Source organism: Octodon degus, unplaced genomic scaffold (genome assembly GCF_000260255.1).
Source record: "Octodon degus isolate 3935 unplaced genomic scaffold, OctDeg1.0 scaffold00089, whole genome shotgun sequence".
In the NCBI taxonomy this organism is placed as follows: domain Eukaryota; kingdom Metazoa; phylum Chordata; class Mammalia; order Rodentia; family Octodontidae; genus Octodon; species Octodon degus.
The window spans coordinates 1,779,298-1,795,857 of NW_004524665.1; the positions used below are offsets into that span (position 1 = coordinate 1,779,298).

General features: G+C 41.9%; 1 protein-coding gene across 1 annotated transcript in view; it reads left to right on the forward strand.

The window, feature by feature from the left end:
- Nucleotides 1-16,560, forward strand: part of LOC101559712 (nuclear body protein SP140) — a 77,773-nt gene that overhangs the window by 39,195 nt on the left and 22,018 nt on the right. Inside the window, exons 9-14 of the mRNA XM_023722058.1 lie at nt 4,452-4,535; nt 5,225-5,338; nt 6,268-6,321; nt 7,447-7,512; nt 12,096-12,179; nt 14,975-15,040. Coding sequence (XP_023577826.1) covers nt 4,452-4,535; nt 5,225-5,338; nt 6,268-6,321; nt 7,447-7,512; nt 12,096-12,179; nt 14,975-15,040 — 468 coding nt within the window. The remainder of the gene's footprint in view (nt 1-4,451; nt 4,536-5,224; nt 5,339-6,267; nt 6,322-7,446; nt 7,513-12,095; nt 12,180-14,974; nt 15,041-16,560) is intronic.

Genomic DNA, 16,560 nt, shown 5'->3' on the forward strand with positions numbered 1-16,560 from the left:
AGTCTGCATCTTGTACAGCAATTAACCACTAAGAAGAATATATGCAGTGTATTATTTGTTGAAACTGTACTTTCAATTTGATTTGAAACTGTCTCATTGCTATATGTTTATCAATAAAACTTTGAAAAGAAAAAAAAAATATCAAGGTAAAAAAAAAAAAAGCCTTAAGACTTCAATAGGCAAATTGCTGTGAATGTTTTAGGATGCTAGAGACACAAGACAGTGTAAGATATAGGTGTGTTATAAGCCCCAAGAATAGGAAGAGCAAAGATTAGGTTCCTGGATGGTGCCATGTGGACCTCTAGGTCTCTGATGCTGCTATCTTTTGTTTTGTTTTGTTCTGTTCTGTTTTGAGATAGGATCTTGTTATGTAACACAGGCTGGCCTTCAACTTGCTTATGTAGCCCAGGCTGGCCTTGAACTCACAGCATTCCTCCTGCCTCAGCCTCTGGACTTCTGGGATTATAGGCATGCACTACCACGCCCAGCTGCTGCCATGATTTAGGGCTGAGTCAATAGTCTAAATCCAAGGTGGAAACCCTGAGGCTTCTTCCATGGTTCAATGGACCAGATTTTGCTTAGCAGATGAAGAATGCATAGGAGAGAGGAGAAAAACATCAGGAGTTAGGAGACAGGTGAGGACCAGCTACAGTGTGGGTAGGAGGTAACCAGAAAAATAGAGCTAGAACAGGTGAACAATGCACAGTGCATCTCCGGAGGAGAAAAACACAGATATTTAGGGAGACAGGAAATGCCAGAGGGAGAAAGCCCACAGAGTGAAGGAGAGCGGGTGTGGACGATGAGCGGAAGAGGCCGCTTCTCAGTATGAAACAGAAGACTGAATTCATTCTGTTTAAAATAAAAAACCAGCTGTACTTGGGGTGGGAGGGTCACAGATTCTCTGAACAGACGCTCACATTGCGGGGAGGGAGCGGGCTCGTATTGGAGCCGGCTGACCTTTAGCTGGGACAGCAGAACAACCAGAGCGTGGTGCCTGCTGACTGGCTGGCAGGCTGAAGCGGAGATGTGAGTGGTTGGTGGCGCCTTTCAGAGGACTGTGCCCTAGTTGAAGCTATCATTGATTAACTGGGTGACTGTGTTGTTTCTTTTTTAATGTAGCCGAAGAATCGTGAATTTTCCTAAGAGCAGAGGAACTTTAATTCTCAGTTTCCTTTTTAGGAAGTCTCTTATGCAATGGTGCAGGAAGGACCGTCCAGTTTGTCCACACTCTGTCTTTTCTGGAAAAGGATACTGGAAGTAAATTCTAAGACACTGCATTGAGTAAAAGTTAGACAGTTGTTAGATGAGTGTTATATCTGTAGAAGACTATGGAAGCAGTAATGATGTTTAATGATTCATCAATAAAATGTCAGCAAATGGTTGCACGCTTTCAACTAGCAATAGATTGGTACAGCTTGCAGCACCATCTAGAGCTATCTCAAGTACAAAACCCTGAGAAGCCTGCATGAACAGTCACCTGCAGCTGCTTTGGGCCACCTAGATATGCTATGGCTACTAGCACGGGATCTTTGATTTCAGTCGTGTTTTGAACCAATGCCTCTAAAGAATGGTCTACCCTTATGTTCAACCAAAATAAAATATTTATGACCATGTAGGGGCTCTAAAATGTTGAATATAATCAAGTGTAAGGAGCCCTGATAATTCTGAAAAGATTGACCCCATTGACTTTAAGACAATTTATCCTGAAAGCTCTCTTTTAGTTGCTAGTTTTGGGTAATTCTGGAAACTTTGTAACATTTCTTTACGTAGAATATCCTTCCTTAGGCCAATAAAGTATGGCTGAGAAAATAGATCCCTCCCCCTTTTTCTTTTACAAAATGTAGATTTTTTTTCATACAAAGTTCATGTCTTTGATTGGCCAGATCAATACCTAGATTACAAGGTATCCAGGCCTATAGAGTAGAAGAGAAGTAAGGCATGTACTGGGTTAGAAAGGATGCATATATGAATTTTATATCCCTTAGATCTTGCTCAAATCTTGGGAGATGACAGTTGTCTTTGTTTTTTCTCATTGCCAGCTAACAATTACCACAAAGACAATGTTCAACTCTCTACCCCTTTCTTATCACAGTTCCTTTCACAGGTCAGACTCTGGTCAGGCTCAGTTTAATACTCTGCTCCAAGTTCTACAAGGCTGAAACTACCATATCAGCCAGGCTGAGCCCTTATCTGAAAGTTGTGCAACCAAACTTGTCCAGGTTGTTGACAGAATCCAGCTCAGTGTGGCTGAGGTCACAGGCTTATTGATTGCTAGTTATTGGCAAGTGGTCACTCTTGGCTCCCAGAAGCCACTCATTCCTTGTACTGTATTAGAAAGGATGCATATATGAATTTCATATCCCTTAGATCTTGATCAGTCCTTGGGAGATGATAGAAGCAAGTGTGTGGAATCTTCTCACATTTTGAATTCTGATCTCCTCTTCTGCTGGGAGCTAGAAAAGTTATTTACCTTTAAGGTGCCTGTGTGATTGATTATACCAGGTCCACAATAATGATCTCCTTTTTTTAAAGATCAACTGTGCCATATAACCTAACCTAAGCATAAGCATAATGTCTCTTGATGTTCATAGTTTCCAGGATTAGGGAAGAAAATCTTCAGGAACCATCTGCAAATTCTGCCAACCACAATAAGACTTAGCAAAATCCATAGAAAATATTGCCTAGATGAACCATTGATTGTCTCAAGCAACTAATATAAAATGAACATGAAACAAAAACAGAACATAAGTACATTAAAGTTGCCCACTTTGTTTTTTTTTCCCACCTTGTTTTTTTTTTTTTAATTTTTATTTATGTGTGTGTGTGTGTGTGTGTGTGTGTGTGTGTGGCCAGCTCAGCCCACCAGGGGGCGGGGCGGGCTGGCATGTGGTGCTGGGGGATTGAACTGCGGTCCCTCTGCTTTGCTAAGCTTGTTCTAAGTAGGTGCTTTAGACCACTGAGCCATCTCACCAGTTCCCATAAGTACATTAAAGGAAAGAATGTTAGGTGAACATGATGAGAATACTGTAATTGGATTAGGTGCTACAGAGAAGTGATGTACACCTATAGCTATCCTTTTTATTGTCTGCTGATCTTGACTCATGCATAATGCAGATATATCAAAGTTCAAATCAACTATAAATTGATTGCATCTAGAATAACCTGGAAGAATTTAAAAAGTTAGTGCTTCCATATATTTAACCCAGTACTTCCATTAGCAAAATAGAAACACGACCTAGTACATTTATAGATGTATCATTAAAAAAAATCTCCCTCAGATAGTGGTCTAAAAGTAACATTTACTAGTGGGATACGGGAACATCTGGAGATTTCTCCTTCATTTACAGGGATACTTATCAATTGTGTTACTTTTGATATGTCAAAATACCCTCCTGTTACTCAAAGCCATCATTTTGCCAGTAAAATTTTGCCAGTAAAATTTTTCCAGTTATTCAGTGCTAGAATTAGAATTGTAGAGTATACAGGGAAAGTATAAGTCTCCAAAGAAGAGATTGTGGCCTTGACAAGGCCAATCCCATAATAAACACCAAAGAGACTCTGCATTTGGCTACATGTGTGACTGAAATACAAGTGTGCTGTCCGTGCACGCATGGAGTACTGGGCTCACTAGCCAAGCAGTGCCTGCAGAGGCAACCAATGGTCAATTACATGAGTTGGCTCCAGATCACGGACAAAGCAAACCGACTTACAAATTGATGAGACGCCAAATGCCTTCATGTTTTGGCAAGGGACCCATGACAATATGTGACCAAACATCTTGGCATAATTTGCTGTTGTCCAATGGACCTATACCCACTAGTTTTGGGCACTAACTTGATGGGGACTCATCAGACCTTAGTCTTCATCTGTTTGCTTGGGCTCACCATCATCTAATACTCAAAAAGGGCAGGAAAGTCAGAAACAAACAGAAAACAAGACTTTTAAAAATATACAAAAGAAAAGTGAGAGTGCATGAAGTAGTGGAAAAAATATGCACTTAAGTGGAAAGAATATTTGCTAACTGCTGTACTCCGAACCATAATATCTAGCTACTCTATGTCTAATTGCACACTCATCATTAAGATAAATTCAGAAATAAGGCTTTCATGAAACAAGCTAGAGATCACATTGATGTTGAGAACAATTCACTTGGCTTTGGACCAGGAAGACTGACTTTTTTTATTATTTCCAGAGAATGATATTTTCCTCCTGGAAGATAAATACTTTAGTTTTATTCTTAGGGCTACAAGTAGAAGAATTAAAGTAGGGAATGAGGTGCAAAATAGGAAGAGCATGACTCTGTTAGATCTCAGGTATGACTGTTGGAGTTGGAGCTGTCTTAGCTCTGTAAGGTCGACGTGCAGCATGGTGGTGGGCGGGAGAGATGATAAGACTCTTCTATGGCTGCCATTTGCAGGATCTGTGGACAATAATTTTCTGATTTTCATTAGAATCTGATGAACTACAAGACTACCACATGAATGAAGAAGAATCTGAAGAGCTTAATTCTAGTCCACTACCCCCAAATAGTCAAGGTAATTGTAACAACACTGAAGAACAAAAGTTCTGATAAAGAATAAAAGACAGGCGGCTGGGGAGATGGCTCAGTAGGATAAGCGCGTGATTGGCAAATGCAAGGATCTGAGTTCAATCCCCGGTTTCCGAAAAAAAAAAAAAAGAATAAAAGACAGGAAAGGAAAAAAGGAGTGTTATGCTTTGTGCTTAGTTGTGCCCCCAAAGCCTCATGCAGTCATCAGGCAGTTTGTGATTAATTCATGATCTAATGCCAGGATTATGGGTATGAGTGCTATGCCCACGCGGAGGTGGACAGCCTGAATACAATGTAAGGGAGGGAGAGAAGCTTGCTAGCTGCTGCAGCTGCTGCTCTTCCCTTTGCTCATTGCTGTCTTCCACTGCCATGAATGGCTGCCCTCTGCCATGTGCCACTTTGCTTTGGAGCCAGCTGAATATGGTTGGAAAACTCTACTAACTGTGAGCTAAATAAACCTTTTCTTCCTTAATTTTGGCTGTTGGGTATTTTATCCCAGCAATGAGAGAAAAGTAACTGAGACAAAGAGAGAGTGATGAGAGGAACCAGCTATGGGAGGAACAGTGAAAGGAGAAGATTGCAGAGGTAGAAATGAAGGGGGTCTAACAAGGGTATAGAAAAGAGGGTCACCAAAGCAGATGAAAAGTCTTCATAAAAATCACAATTTTGACCCAGGAGCAGAGCAATCGGGACGTGAAACTGAGAAGTGTTTCTGTGTCATGTGTTGCCCAAAACTTCCAGAAGATTGGGCAGCAATAACAAACAGTAGCCAAGCATGTGACCTGTCGGGTAAGGATGCGCATGGTGGTATTTGAGGATGGTGTGGGTACCATAGATCTCAGGCTAAGTAGTGGCAGGTGGTGCAGAAATCCCAGAATCCTTTTCTGCATTTATTTGACATGAGTCTTTTGGGAAATGCAGGGATGCAAGAAATCTTTCTACAGCCATGTTTAATGGGATGGGTGGGCTCTGTTGGTTATGTACAGATGGTGTAGTACAAATAAGTTTTTAAAATCGAGTAGCTGGGCATAGTGGTGCAGGTGGGAGGAACACAGTTAGAGACTGGCCTGGGCAATTTAGTGACTTAGTAAGACTCTATGTCAGAATAAAAAGGATCTGGAGATTTAGCTCAGTGAGTGCAACCCCCAGCTATACCTTCTTTGACAAATCGGTACATTAATTTATACCCAGTCTTTCCAAGAACTCAAGAAAACAACATGCTGTTCTGCTAGTGAATAGAGTCTCCTTGGCACAACTTTAGAAAGATTTCTGCCAACTGAAACCTGGTCCTACTACTTATTTTTCAGGAGGAAAGACTTCAGATCAACTAATGCTAACTTAGTAATGTTTGTGACTGAAATCCTCTGGCATGACTTACATAAGGATTTCATATAATATTTTGCACATAAAGTATCATTTAACCCATACAAAGATCTTAACACCTAAACGGGATAGGACAGTTCTATCACCATGAAAGTGAAGTACATAGATAATGAAAAGTGTCTCTCAAAGTTCCATTGAGAAAATAAAACGACTCATGGCCCATCCAGAACTCCTGATTCCAGTTCAGTAGGTTTTTGGGCTCCTGTAAAAGGAATAAAGGAATGATCATCCAAGCTTTAAGCCCTATACCCTGAGGTCTCCTATGACACTGTCATAAGATTTGTAGCCTTCACTTATTAATTCCCATCTCCTCATGTCCACTTGTTATTTTCTAGGTACTTCAGATACTGGAACCTGTTCTACTTCAGGAAAACCCAAGAGGAAAAGAAGTAAGAATGACTGAGAATATATTTGCTTTTGATGTTGCAAGGCAAGTTAGTGCCTGGCTTTCACACAGGAAGCCCAATCCCAGGGGCATAGCTGGTATCTCTGGGAAAGAGGCATTCCAGTTGTCAGGTTCCTCAGGGCACACCAGCTTTAGACCAAGGCGAGGTGGGTGATGCTTGCTGTGTGGCTTTGGCTGGTTGTAAGCCCAAGCTCCCAGCTCCCTCCCTGGCTCTAGTCCTTCCATGAGGAATGGGTACTGATTGAAGCCAGTCTGGCCAATCTTCCCTGCGATACCACCCAAGTGGTGTTGTCTCAGCATGCTCAGTGGTAGCAGAGCCATACAAGGGTCTTTCCTTCTGGACTAGGTTCAGGGCAATTCGGAAAGACCGATATCACTAATGTTCCTCTTTTTCCCACACCTCCTAGGGTTTGGGCTGTGTCCCCCTCTGATGCCTGGATTCTTATGCTTCAGTGTCACAAAATCTGTGTGCGGCACACCAGTGACTGTAACTTCATTTCCCGCCCCCCAGTCATCTCTTTTTCTCACTCATAAAGATTAGTAAGGAAACAGAATTTTTATAAAATATTAACTGAAGTAAAATCAACCCCTCCCCGGGTGCTCTAAAGGCTGTGTCTACTAGGTTGACAGGGGAAAGAACAAGGTACTATCCCCAGGAATGGTCAGAAGAGAAGCTTGAATTTTCAAAATAGGTTTGTACATCACTCCACTTTGTCCTGATGGTTATCCAGGAAGGTGTGGGTCCTGAGGTGTTTGGCAGCAGAAGATGAGGGCTGCAGAGCCAAGCAATCAGCACAGGTTTTGAGTAACTTGTTAGGTAGAGAGTGCATCATTAGCAGACAGCCAAGCTCATGACACAGTGAGTGTCCCAGGTCACAGCCCTGTGGCCAGAATCAGCTGATCCACAATCTGAAGTAGGGTCAGCATCATTCAGCACCAGAACAGCCCCAAGAATACCTCAGGGCTGATCGCTGGGCAGGCAGGGAAAAGAACCTTGAGCTGTTCCATTCCTATGGACCAAAGCTGGAAATATTTGCATGCTGCTAACATACAAGACTTAGAGACTTCTCTGTATCACTCTGACTGATTGATTTCATTCTCTTTGAAGGAAAAAAGAGAGGACACAACTGGTCAAGAATGAAAAAGAAAAGACCACAAAACATACATCAAAAATGTAAGTGGACAATATGGCTGTAATGGCTGATACATTGTATCAACTTGAGAAGTTGAGAAGCTTAAGTGAGTCAGTAGCACTACATCTTAGGGTGCAGAGGACATGCCCTAGGGTGACTGTTTACACCCTGGGGTGTTGTAACACTTGATACTTTGTGTCAACTTCAGAGGCTTAGAAGTTGTTTTCTTTTTTCACATAAAAATATCTGTAATGTTAATCATTTATCATAATCATTCAATATTCATCTGTAGCATGTGTTGATGTTTAACAACCCACATTTCTCTTTTTGCCTAGACCTCAATTCCACAAAGGGCAATGCCAGTCTCAAGTCAGTGATAGTCCACATTTGCTGGATGCTAGACAATCTGTCTTACGTCACTCACAGTGAAAGAAGGGCTTTGTGCTCCTGAGTCCTAAAAGGAAGTACATGATGCACACATTCCACTGGATGGTGATATAGGCAGTGCATGGAGTAGGGTGAATTTTATAAACTTCTGGCTGCAACAGAGTTCCCAGTGAAAAGTACAGATGCAGACTGTCCCTGGATGACTGAGTAGCTTCATGATCCTTCTGAGGTTTCCTTGAGCCTGGTTCCTTAATTGCTTTTGGACACCATGGCTGGGAACATGCAGCTCTTGAGGAACAGAGTTCAACTCCACCTTTATGGGACTGAGCCTGGCAGCGTGACCCAGTAGGTTCCTCATGGTGTCTGTGGACTTCAATTCCTTCTGAAGCAGAAGGCAGTGAGGTAGAAGCAGCAGAGCAGGGAATGCAGAATGGCACACGGCTGAGGCTTAGAAGTTTAACTAAGCAACTCAGCAGTGTGGGCCTGGAGATGGTGTGAGTACTGCCTTGTCCTAGGGCAGGCAGCCTACTTACATATAAGGGAGGAAAAGAGGCTTGCTTTCCCTTTTTATCTCTTGTTGCTTTTGCTTTCTTCTGCCACCCTGAATGGTGGACCCCCCGCCACTCCACCCTGCCTTGGAGCCAGCCGAGTATGGACTGAAGCCTCCACAGACTGAGCTAAATAAACCTTTCCTTTCTTAATTTTGGGCATTGGGTATTTTGTCTCAGCAACAAGAGAAACATAACACAATGGTGCAGCCTTCACCAGTGAGATCAGAGGGCACTGCAGGTCATAGGCTCCGGGATCATGTTCCTCCGAGGTGGAGTGCTCTTGTGGCCACTGTGTTAGTCAGAGCACAGGTTAAGATGTTGTAACACAGGGCTCTAAAAATGCAGTGGCTTTGCAAAAATGGTTTATTTATTTTATACGTACAATGCTGGCCCAGAGTTAATGGAGAAGTGTTGCCACCTTTGGTGCGAAGCTTTTCTTTGTAGCTCATAAGTTATTATGTGGAAACATTCCAAAGAAGGTTAAATGAAGAAAACAGACTCTGTGTGTATATGTTGTAAAATAATGGATATGTATAAACATTTTTATATTTCTTAAAGTATCTATTTATATACCTCTAAGTCTAGATATGTGCATAAGTATCTACCTACCTATACAGAAAATAAACATGGATGTACCAAAAAATCTATGGCAGTTCATCCATGAAAATATATGCATTGGTTACATTTGGTCATTTGAATCGAAGTGAAATTTATTTTCACATACATAGCTTCTAAATGCATGTGTATATGCTGAAAATATTGAACATGTGCCACTTTGGTGTGAAAATCTAAAAACTATCACAGAAAAAGAAGCTTAAAAAGACTTTTTTATCAGCATGTTTGTGGCACATCATGAGTACACTCATTGTGGGTAGTTCATAGTGACTTAAAAATAGATAATCATGCGCCAGGGGTATAGCTCAGTGGCACAAGCTCCTGCTGGCAAGCACAAGGTCCTGAGTTCAATTCCTGGTGCCAAAAGAAAAGAAAGAAGATAGACAACCATGAGGTTTACCATTCATTTTTTAGTATGAAGAAATTTCTTTGATCATTACTAACATAAGATTTAGACATCACACTTTAATATAGATATAGATACTACAAAAATTCAGGAAATAAAGTTGTATGAAAATACCAGCTAGAGACAGCCACAATTACTGTTTTTAAAAATATCCTCCTACACAAGGAGATAGATCTTTGGTAAGTGGAAAGGAGTTAAGAGATGGACAAAGGAGATAGAGAAAGGAAGGGGAGATGGAGAAAGGAAGGAGAGTTGTAAAAAGAAATCAGATATGTCATCTACATATGCCAACTGGCATTTATTGAATTGTTCCCAATTGTTGGGGCTTCTACTGAGATTTTGAAAGGAGGAAATTGACAACTCTGTGATGCTTACTTCTAAAGTTTAATACTGACCATAACAATTTTTTTTTTTTTTTTTTTTTTTTGGTGGAACCGGAGATTGAACTCAGGCCCTTGAGCTTGCCAGGCAAGCACTTATTCTACTGAGCCATCTCACTGGGCTACAATTTTTTAAAGATAACTTTAAATTAAATCCCAAGCACTGTAATATTTATGAGAGGTTCCATGTTATGAAGTGAGTACTAGAGTTGGGAACACAGCAGTAGCTGAATGTTATCTTGCCCAGCCACACCACGTTGGGGATAAAACATGGAGAGCGATGTTGGAAATTAGCTTCACATCTCCTGCTGCCAAAGGCTCCAAGGGCTGGAGAAAGGGCCAAGGTCTTTCCTTTTCCTCCCTAATAATATTTGGCCTAAACAGGTTTAATAGAAGGTAAGTCCAATATCCCACCAGTCTCAGAAAAGCTACAACCAAGTGGAATTAAAGAGAAAGACAGCAAGAATTCTGCATTTACTGACTGTGCAGGTGATGGCCAGAGCTTAAGTATCAGCTTGGCTTAAGTGTAGGAAGGGAAAGAGCAGCAAGAGTAAGCCATCTGGGCTGGCGAGAGAGCTTAGCAGACCAAGTGCCTGCGTAGGCCGGTGCAGGGACCTGGGGTTTCATCCTGGCACCACCAGCCGCACTGCCCCTGCCCCTGGGGGTGCTGATCCAGCCACTGAGAACAGGCATGGTAGCGCTTGCCTGTGATCCCAGCACTGGGAAGGCTGCAAACAGGGGAATCTTGACTATGAGGTGGAGCTGCGTAGTGAGACTTTGTACCAAATACATTAAAAATAAATAAATAATTTTTTTCAAAAAGACATTGAGATTTTTTTCCTACTGTGATTGTGGATGCTCAGGAGGGAAGAGTGTGGGACACTGAGGCACGTCCTAGTCTCTGGGAATTCTGTTGGCATCTGGAGTGACAGGAGGGGAGGAGAGCCTGTTGGAGAGCCACACCCAGTGGCAGGCCTCCCCAGGCCTGGTGATTCTGCTGGACAGAGGAAGGAAGTGAGAAGAAGCAGCCTGATTAATGTGCCTCCTGGGAGGGCCACATTTCCACAGCTTCAGTGGTTTTCTTACATCCTGCTATTAATATGTACCACCCCAAACTTTCCTCTGCTAGTCTGTCCAGCCCTTCTGGAACTCTTGCTTGAGCTCATGTTATTTTGGTTGAATATTTTCATAAGGGTGAAACTTACTTGATCTTAGAATGGGGGTTCTTTATTCATATTTGTTCCTTGAAGTATTTTGGTTTTGAGATTAGAAACCTGAAAGTGGGATTATATTACCAAACAGTAAATCTACTTTGAGTTTGACTGAAGTTTTTTTCTTTGTTTTATTTTGTTTTTGTTTGTTTGTTTTTGTTGGCCTAATGTGTAGAGGTTTGCAGTACTTAGGATTGAGTGGTTTGAAAAATATTTCATCTTGGATCTACATAACCCCAACCCACACTGCCCAGTGGTAGTCATTGGGTGGCGGGATGTTGAATACAAAAAAAAATTTTTTTTGCATTGTACTTTAGAAAATAAAACATATTTGCCAATTAACTTGCAAAAGGAAGGGAATTCTCTGTTGCAGCAGGTAACAAATCAATCCTTAATCAGTATTTGCAACACAAGTTTTGAAAGACTGTTTCTTTGGCTAGCCTTCTTCTGCTTAGAGTTTAGGTCCTAATATTTCTGTCCAAACTCAAGTGAGCAAAGCCCTTAGTTACATTTACTATCACTTTTAGTACAGCTATAAAAATATCTTTAATCAAGATATGAGTCAAGTTTCTCACTTGGAAGACCTAATTGATTTTCTCATAACTCATAAAACTGCTGTTTAACTCTTGCCACTGAAAACAAAAAGTGAAAAACAAAAGTAAAACTTCAGTGCCTTCACTTAATTTTATAGTTTTATCTCTGTTTTACTTTCTTTAACTGGGTGATAATTACCTTGATCTCCTATATTTGTTGCAAGTATAAATTTAGAAGATTACAAGTGCTTGGCAAATACTAAGACTTCATGCACTGCTACTCAAGGTGTAAGTGAAACTCGAACTTCACCTTTTTTGGTAAGTGAGGATATGAAAATGAGCTGTAAGATGAGTCTGAGATTAGCCACCCAAGTCCTGATAGCTTAAGGAGATATCTTTTTTATTCATGCATTAGACAGGCTTTTGAAAATTGTATTGAAATAAAATTTTTGAGAAGCGCTAATACATGAAATGCAATCACTCATCTAGAATGCATAGAGAATGCAATGATTCTGTAATATCTGTAATCATATTTGTTCCATTTTCCCAGGGACAAGGAGAGGCAAGTCTAAAATCCACTTAACTCAGAATGACAGAGATGCACCAAAAAAAGTCCAATTAAAAGGTAAGAAAAGAAGACTATGGTACACTTTTAAGAAGTAGACATCTAATTTCCAGTGATCTACTTTGTGTTTCCAGTAATAAACCTATTTCCATAATTGCTTGGTGTGGCTGTACTAAAAATGAGAAATGTAGCCTGTTTAGCCATTGTACCTGGGAGAGAAACAAGAAACTTAGAGATGCATCTATTCCGAACTGTGTTGCAGTCAAGGCTTGCAAGGGGAACAATAGAGGACACATAATTAAGAGGATTAATTGTAATAGTCACCCAAAGAGACATACACAAAGAGAATGCAGGAAATCTGTCCACACACTAAAGACTGAAAGAATCCACGTAAGGGCCTGGATCCCACCACAATGTCCTGCAGGAATCCAGCTGAAGACCTAGAGCCCACCACAATGCCCCCCACAAGCCCAACCAGAGGCCTAGAGCCTATGATAATGTCTCATACAGGCCTGTGTCATGGATCTATGCTGAGAAGGCCCCCAGGTCAGTGGTGGTTCTATGCTTGCAGGCTAAGGGGTCAGCATTGGAGCCAGAAAATGATGCTTAAAGTAAGAACCAAAGCTACCCCCAAAAGTACCACAGCAATTCTCAGTGACAACAAATCATCCTCCAACAATGAGAACAGCTGAGTCTACATCAGGAAAGCCAGTATGACAGGCTCCTCCAGGAGATTAAACTTCGCACCATCTTCCCCTTTGGAGCCAGAAAGTGATGCTCAAAGTAGGGACCATAGCGCCCCCAAAGTGGACCATATCCATTCTCAGAACAACAAGGTCCTGAGCTCCTTTGATGTTGAGGACAGCTGCATTCACATCAGGAAACCCAACATGACAAACTTCTCCAGGAGAACCAACAGCACCCGGGAGGACTGACAGCTCCCAACAGCTCTTCATCTTCTTCCCCAGTTCTTTTTATTTTGTTAGCAACAACCCTCAGGTGGACCCTCATGCCCAGCACGATGCTGACTCAGTTCAGCTGGATGTTACAAACTGACCACCGGTTGTCAATCCACCACAAACTCCAAGGGCCTGGGGACCACTGAAGCACTTCCTCCATTGAACTGATAACTTTTTAAGACTGGAAACAGCTACTTTCATGGAAAGGGTGTAAGCTATCAGTGGTTGCATGCCAGAGTGGCTCGCAGTGGCGGTTGGAGACCTGCGTCCTGGGGCATCATCATCATCCCTTGACTTCTTTTGCTTTGATTTCTCCTATGTAAAGTAAGAGGATAAATGAGGTCACCCTTTTTTCTCAGTCTACTCCAGTTCTGATTGTCTCTCCAACTTCATCTTGGGACTAAAGACAGTTCTCCTCCCGATCATGGCCTCTATGATAGGAAGCAGACACCCCCATTATGTTGTCCCATCATTCTCCTCCCCTTCACCCCATCCAGTTATTGCTTAAATGGGGAAATACCTCAGGTATTTAAAATACCTCAGGTATTTAAAGTACTGCCTCAGGTCTTTATCTGTGGGTACCAATTGCAACAAAAGTTTTGCTGGACAGCTCCTGGCAAGGGAGTGACCATGGCTGTATACTTCACCATCATGTAAGAATCAGTGAGACTTACAAGATTGGGAGAAAAGAGTTTTGTTGAAGCCTAACTTCTCTGGTAAAGCATTATGTTTCGTAAAATTTGAGTAGTACAATTGAGGTAGATGTTTCTGGACTCCAGGGAAGAGGATGGGATCTCTATGATGGTATTTGCAGACTGTAAGAAGTCATGCATATTCTATGACCTTCCCACATGTACATATCCATGGAGGTGCAAAATCCCCCAAAACAAAGAACAACAACGATAAAAAGAGAGAAGAGCAGAAACTTCAAACCATAGGCAGAAAATATTGCATATTTTACATTAAAGGGAAGAGACGCCAGCTTGGCCAGAGGAGAGTGTTTGAAATAGATCGTAAGTGTTAGAATCAGGAAACCCGAATCCCAGTCTCAGCATTCGAGGAGTGACTGTTCCACTCCCAAGAGAGAAGGAGGACTTTGTAAACCTGAATTTTTTTTCTCATCTCATAAAAAGGACAATATATAAAACCTGATTCATGGGGCTGGAGAGATGGCTCAGTGGTCTAAAGCACCTACTTAGAACAAGCTTAGCAAAGCACAGGGACCGCGGTTCAATCCCCCAGCACCACATGCCAGCCAGCCCCGCCCCCTGGTGGGCTGAGCTGGCCACACACACACACACACACTAAATAAATGTAAAAAATAAAAAAAATTAAAACAAAAACCTGATTCATGACACAGTGGTGAGAATTACTTTACATAATGAATATGGTAATAGATTCTAAAGCTTTGCAAAAAAAAGTCTACTGTCATGAAATCCATCTCAGAACTCTTGTAATATGGGTCTTTGGATGCCAAGTAATATAAATGTTGGCACCTTAACTACTTTTAAAGTAACTTTACTGAGCTGTCATTCACAAACTATATCATTCACCACTTGGAGTGTGCAAGGAAATGGGACTTCTTGTGGGTGTAGTCGCATCATTGTGTCACCATCACAAAATTTAATGTTAGAAAATTGCTGTCCCCCATGAAGTAAAACCCTGTGTCCCTTAGCAGTTAATGGCTGTTTCTGCCTCACCCCACCACTTAGCCCTAATAAACACTAACTTCATTTATGCTAACTGTTTTATTCTAGGCATTTCATACAAATGGGATATGTGCTCTTTTTGTTACAGCTTTTGAAAGTTACACTAAACCGGAGTTTAAAAAAGCACTACTTTGTACACTGCAACTATATGGCAGCATGTGTTTTAAGTATTTCTCTATTTTCTCAGGGAGAAGAGGAGGCAGATGCAAATTTCCAAGTAACAGAGTTGTAAGGAAAAAAGGTTGGTTAAAAGGTAAAAAGAAATTTAATAAACGTATAAATTCTCATGTTTTATTTGTGCTTTTAGTAACAAGTTTATTTCCCTAATTGCTTTCTGTAGATATACTAACTGTTGCAAAATGCATCAGATTTCGTTCATCTCCAAGGTCTATCAGGGGGTAGATGGTAGCACTCTACCCAGGCAACTGAGTGATGAGTCTGTGACCTGACCTCAGGGCCCCACACGTCATCCTTTGTCTCTGCTGAGCCAGTAACATTCAACTGGGAAAATGAGAGAGAGAGAGAGAGAGAGAGAGAGAGAGAGAGAGAGAGAGAGAGAGAATATCACTAACCCTTGCTGTCACAGTTCACTCATACAAAGTGGAATAACATGAATGAGACCAGCTGCCATCTGACGCCCATTTCAGCTTCTTACATGGCTTCATGTTGCCTGTACCATGGACAGCTTCCTTTCCCATATAAATATGGAGCCCCTGTTAAACCTCTTGCATGGTTCCCAGCTTGCCGGCTGAAGCAGTAGGCACAAGAGTGTGCCATCCTGCAGTTCATTTTAAGCTCTTTTCACCTACTTCTACTGAGTCAGACCCTCTGCCCCTGCCCTCTGATCCCACCTCGTAGACCTGCTAAGTGTAAAACCTCCTTCCTCCCTGCACAGCTTACAGATGAGCTACTCTTCAGCCAGGAGAAAGCTGGGTACAGGAAGACTCCATATCTCGTTGGGCTGCCCCATTGGGATCCAGATCACTATTCAGTCAGACCTGGGCTCACACTTATAAGCAAATTTGTCAAATTAGAGACATATAGGTTTAAAATGATGTATGTGTAATCATAAATCTCTAAATACCCCACATTATCTATCTATCTATCTATCTATCTATCTATCTATCTATCTATTTATATAACTCTTTTCCACTTTTATAGGAGAAGCAATATATTCTCCTACCTGCCCATAGTTACAGTGGCCATCGTGCTTTGAAGTGAAGACACTGAATGGTCCTTGTAGGAGGTCCACCACCCTCTGCAGTTCCTCGGGTGGAATATCCCTCAAAAGCACCTAGTCTGGCTCCCACCTGCAGAGTCACTCCCAGGCTTGGGAAGCATGTTTCCTCATGAATTCCCTTGCTGGCTTTCCACTCAGCACTCGGCCACTGTATCCTGCCCTAGTCATGGCCTTCACCTTTATGCTTCTCAGAAAACAAGTCTCACAGTCTCTCTTACTCCGCCATCTTCAGGGTCAGCAGCCCATCTCCCTCACGGATATCTCAAAGCCTTATCACGTTGCTGGAGGGAGATGTCTGAAAAGCCTTCCCAAAGAACTACAGCCTCTCTCTTAAGTCCTGAAGGTGGAGAAGACAGGTGGGAGAGCTGGTCCCCATAGTCCCTGTCAAGTTTGTGCAGTAGGCTAGGCCAGCAACTTGCCTAGGACTTAGGAACCCTGGGCTCCTGTTGTGTTCCTGTGTTCTTGGATATCAAGACATTCATAATACTGGGGAAACCAAAGGGTCACATAAACATCCTGACAACCTCTTTTAC